The following is a 2620-nucleotide window of genomic DNA, read 5'->3' as shown; positions in this document are numbered from 1 at the left end:
CTTTCCCCTTCGTAAGTGATTTAGTTGTAAAGAAAAGACAATTATAGTTGGTTCATATTCAGCCAGTTCAAACGAGTGCCACAAATTCTGTATTGTCGTTTTCCTATGCCCCCCTCCCTTCCCTCTTCCCCTACCCCCCTCCCCCCTGATAGAAACCTCTCCAGCCCCGCCACAGTTTACCCCTGATCGTAAGTGTAGCATGCCACAACTTGTAGCCCTAGCCTCTAGTGTACCGGCACTGCGCTGACCGAGAGTTGCTTTTCTATTTTCTTTTGTTTTGTTTTTCATATTTCTTACATTTTTGCCAAAGGCACCTTTAGCTTAGCTTTGTGAGCGTGAAAATATCCCCAAGTTTTGCACATTAATGTCGGCTTGCTGATTGAAAAAGTGTGCTTATCATCAACTGAATAATATTGATGTCTGTCAGCATCAAATGACATTCGCTTCTTTCTACTAGGATATATTATGATCGCTTTTAAGGACAAGCGGCCTAACCTGATTTGGTTTCATTGGTGTGTTTATTTGTTTGGTTGTAGAGAAAACTCTTCTTGTCTTTTAAAGAAACTGAATGAGGGTTAAAAAAAAAAGCTTACCCTTCCAAAGAAATATATATATATATTATATACTTCCCACTTCCCCCTCTGTCTGTCTAGTCTCACGGCTTGCTGTCTTGTACAATGTATTCCTCTGTCTGTCTGTCTAGTCTCACGGCTTGCTGTCTTGTACAATATTTTCCTCTGTCTGTCTGTGGTCTGTGCAGCACAAGAGAATCCTTCCTCTCTCCCACGGGGAGTTTGATTTATTTACTTCTATTTTTCTTAGATTATCATTAAGATTGTCCTTATTTGTGTATCGATAAAAATGTCATCCTTTCGGACGGTAACGTGAATGTTGACAATATTAGGGGGGGAGCGGTGGTGGGGCAATTCCAGAGAATTATAGGCGGTTTCCAGGTTGAGAACAATAGATACAGGGTGCATGGAAGAGGAACCAATTAATTGGAAAAAGAATACTAATCCACGGACAGGAAAAAGAGGCTACAACAGCACCTGGACTCGGATAACTAGATTATTGATGGTCTGTTCCCCGACACTTCTCGTCTACAGCATTTCTTCTTGTTCTGGGAACTCTAGGATTGAAAATCTTCCTACCTGTTGCAGAGACTTGAATTATGATATCCTAGACCAGACATTGTAATGGCCGGCCATAGACTTGAAATATATCCTAGACAAAGTACTGTCATTGGCGCCTCTCTTTCCTCTCTATAAAAACTCTAACGTGCACTGTCTTGGATACTGTAATGCCATAAGTCTGTGGGTTGCCAAAACAGGTTTTTACTGCTTTTTTTGTTTTTGTTTTTTGACTTTTTGTTTCTTTTCTCCCCTGTTCTGTTCATCTTAGCGAAGGTTGAAAGGAACAGTGTAGACCTAACACTTAACGCTTCCACTTGTTTAGCTGAGCTGAACAATTCCCAAGAGGAATCAAATCGTCGCTGTATTAAAACGAACACGACAAAGTGTTTATGGAAATAATAAGTAACCCTATCCGTACGCCCAGGGGTCATTTTGTACCCCGGGGTTGTATTCTTCACATTTTAGAATACTTCTAGTTCGAAGATCTCTTTGAAACTTTCAGTATTTCTCGAAAAAGCGTTTTGACAGACTGCTATGCAAAGCGTACGGATTGGATTAACGAGTAAATTTCCTCTTTGAAAGTGGTGGCACAGAGTTCCCCACGTCGTATGGATACGATAGGAAAACACGACCTACGGTTAGGGATTAGAAGACATGCTTCTGTCAGTTGAGGTTGTTTTTTATGTTAGCGTTAGTCCTATCTTTCTCTGCTCTAATGAGTCTCGAGGAACGTGGGCACCCGTTATCCCGTTCCTTACTGGAACCATCTTTAATGTCACCGTGAAGTTCCGAAATGGTGGGCTCAGTCTCTGCTAAGGTGACATCGTTAGTGTTAGTCTATTCTAGCGGGCCAAGACAAGGGAAGAGAGGAGCTTAGTAGGTAGCTAGTACAGTGGCAGATATCATGTTGGGGATTTTGTAAGCGTGTTGTAGGTAGCAAGTTGGCAACCAGATTATAGACTTAATAATATACAGTAGTCATTTTCTACTCCCTAACCATTCATCCAAGTTATTCTTTCGAGTCTTATTGAAACATGAAGTTGGGGAGATTCCGACACAGGATCCCCGAACCCGAGTGGAGAGGGAACAATTTAAATTGACTGAACAAAGTGAAGTAGATGTCACACGTTCTTGGCGTCTGCTGAACAGACGATTTACTTCTTGTTCCCGCCACCATCAGAACCTTGTATATCTGTCTTATTTAGGAGTTTTTGACTTGTATTTTTGTCACGTGGTCCAGTCTTATTTTGGAGTTTTTGACTTGTATTTTTGTCACGTGGTCCAGTCTTATTTTGGAGTTTTTGACAGATCTATTAATTTTGTCACGACTCGGTGAAATCAGGCCCTGCTCAGTTTGGCGGCATATCAAGTTAGTGGTATCACCTTAAACCTTGTTCATTTGTTGTCTTAATGAAAAGATACCCGTCTATCAAATGAGAGTCGAGATTGTTGTGTTTGAAACAAGAGGAAATGAGGTGGGGGGGGGG

General features: G+C 41.4%; 1 protein-coding gene across 1 annotated transcript in view; it reads left to right on the top strand.

The window, feature by feature from the left end:
• The window catches only part of LOC101863607, a gene marked incomplete at its 5' end in the record, with an annotated part of 42266 nt that overhangs the window by 10761 nt on the left and 28885 nt on the right, over positions 1–2620 (top strand). Inside the window, 1 exon segment of the mRNA XM_035971850.1 lies at positions 153–188. Coding sequence (XP_035827743.1) covers positions 153–188 — 36 coding nt within the window.

Source organism: Aplysia californica, unplaced genomic scaffold, assembly GCF_000002075.1.
Source record: "Aplysia californica isolate F4 #8 unplaced genomic scaffold, AplCal3.0 scaffold00521, whole genome shotgun sequence".
Taxonomy (NCBI): domain Eukaryota; kingdom Metazoa; phylum Mollusca; class Gastropoda; order Aplysiida; family Aplysiidae; genus Aplysia; species Aplysia californica.
Note: the sequence above shows the minus strand (reverse complement) of the source record. Positions and strands in the feature narration are given on the sequence as shown.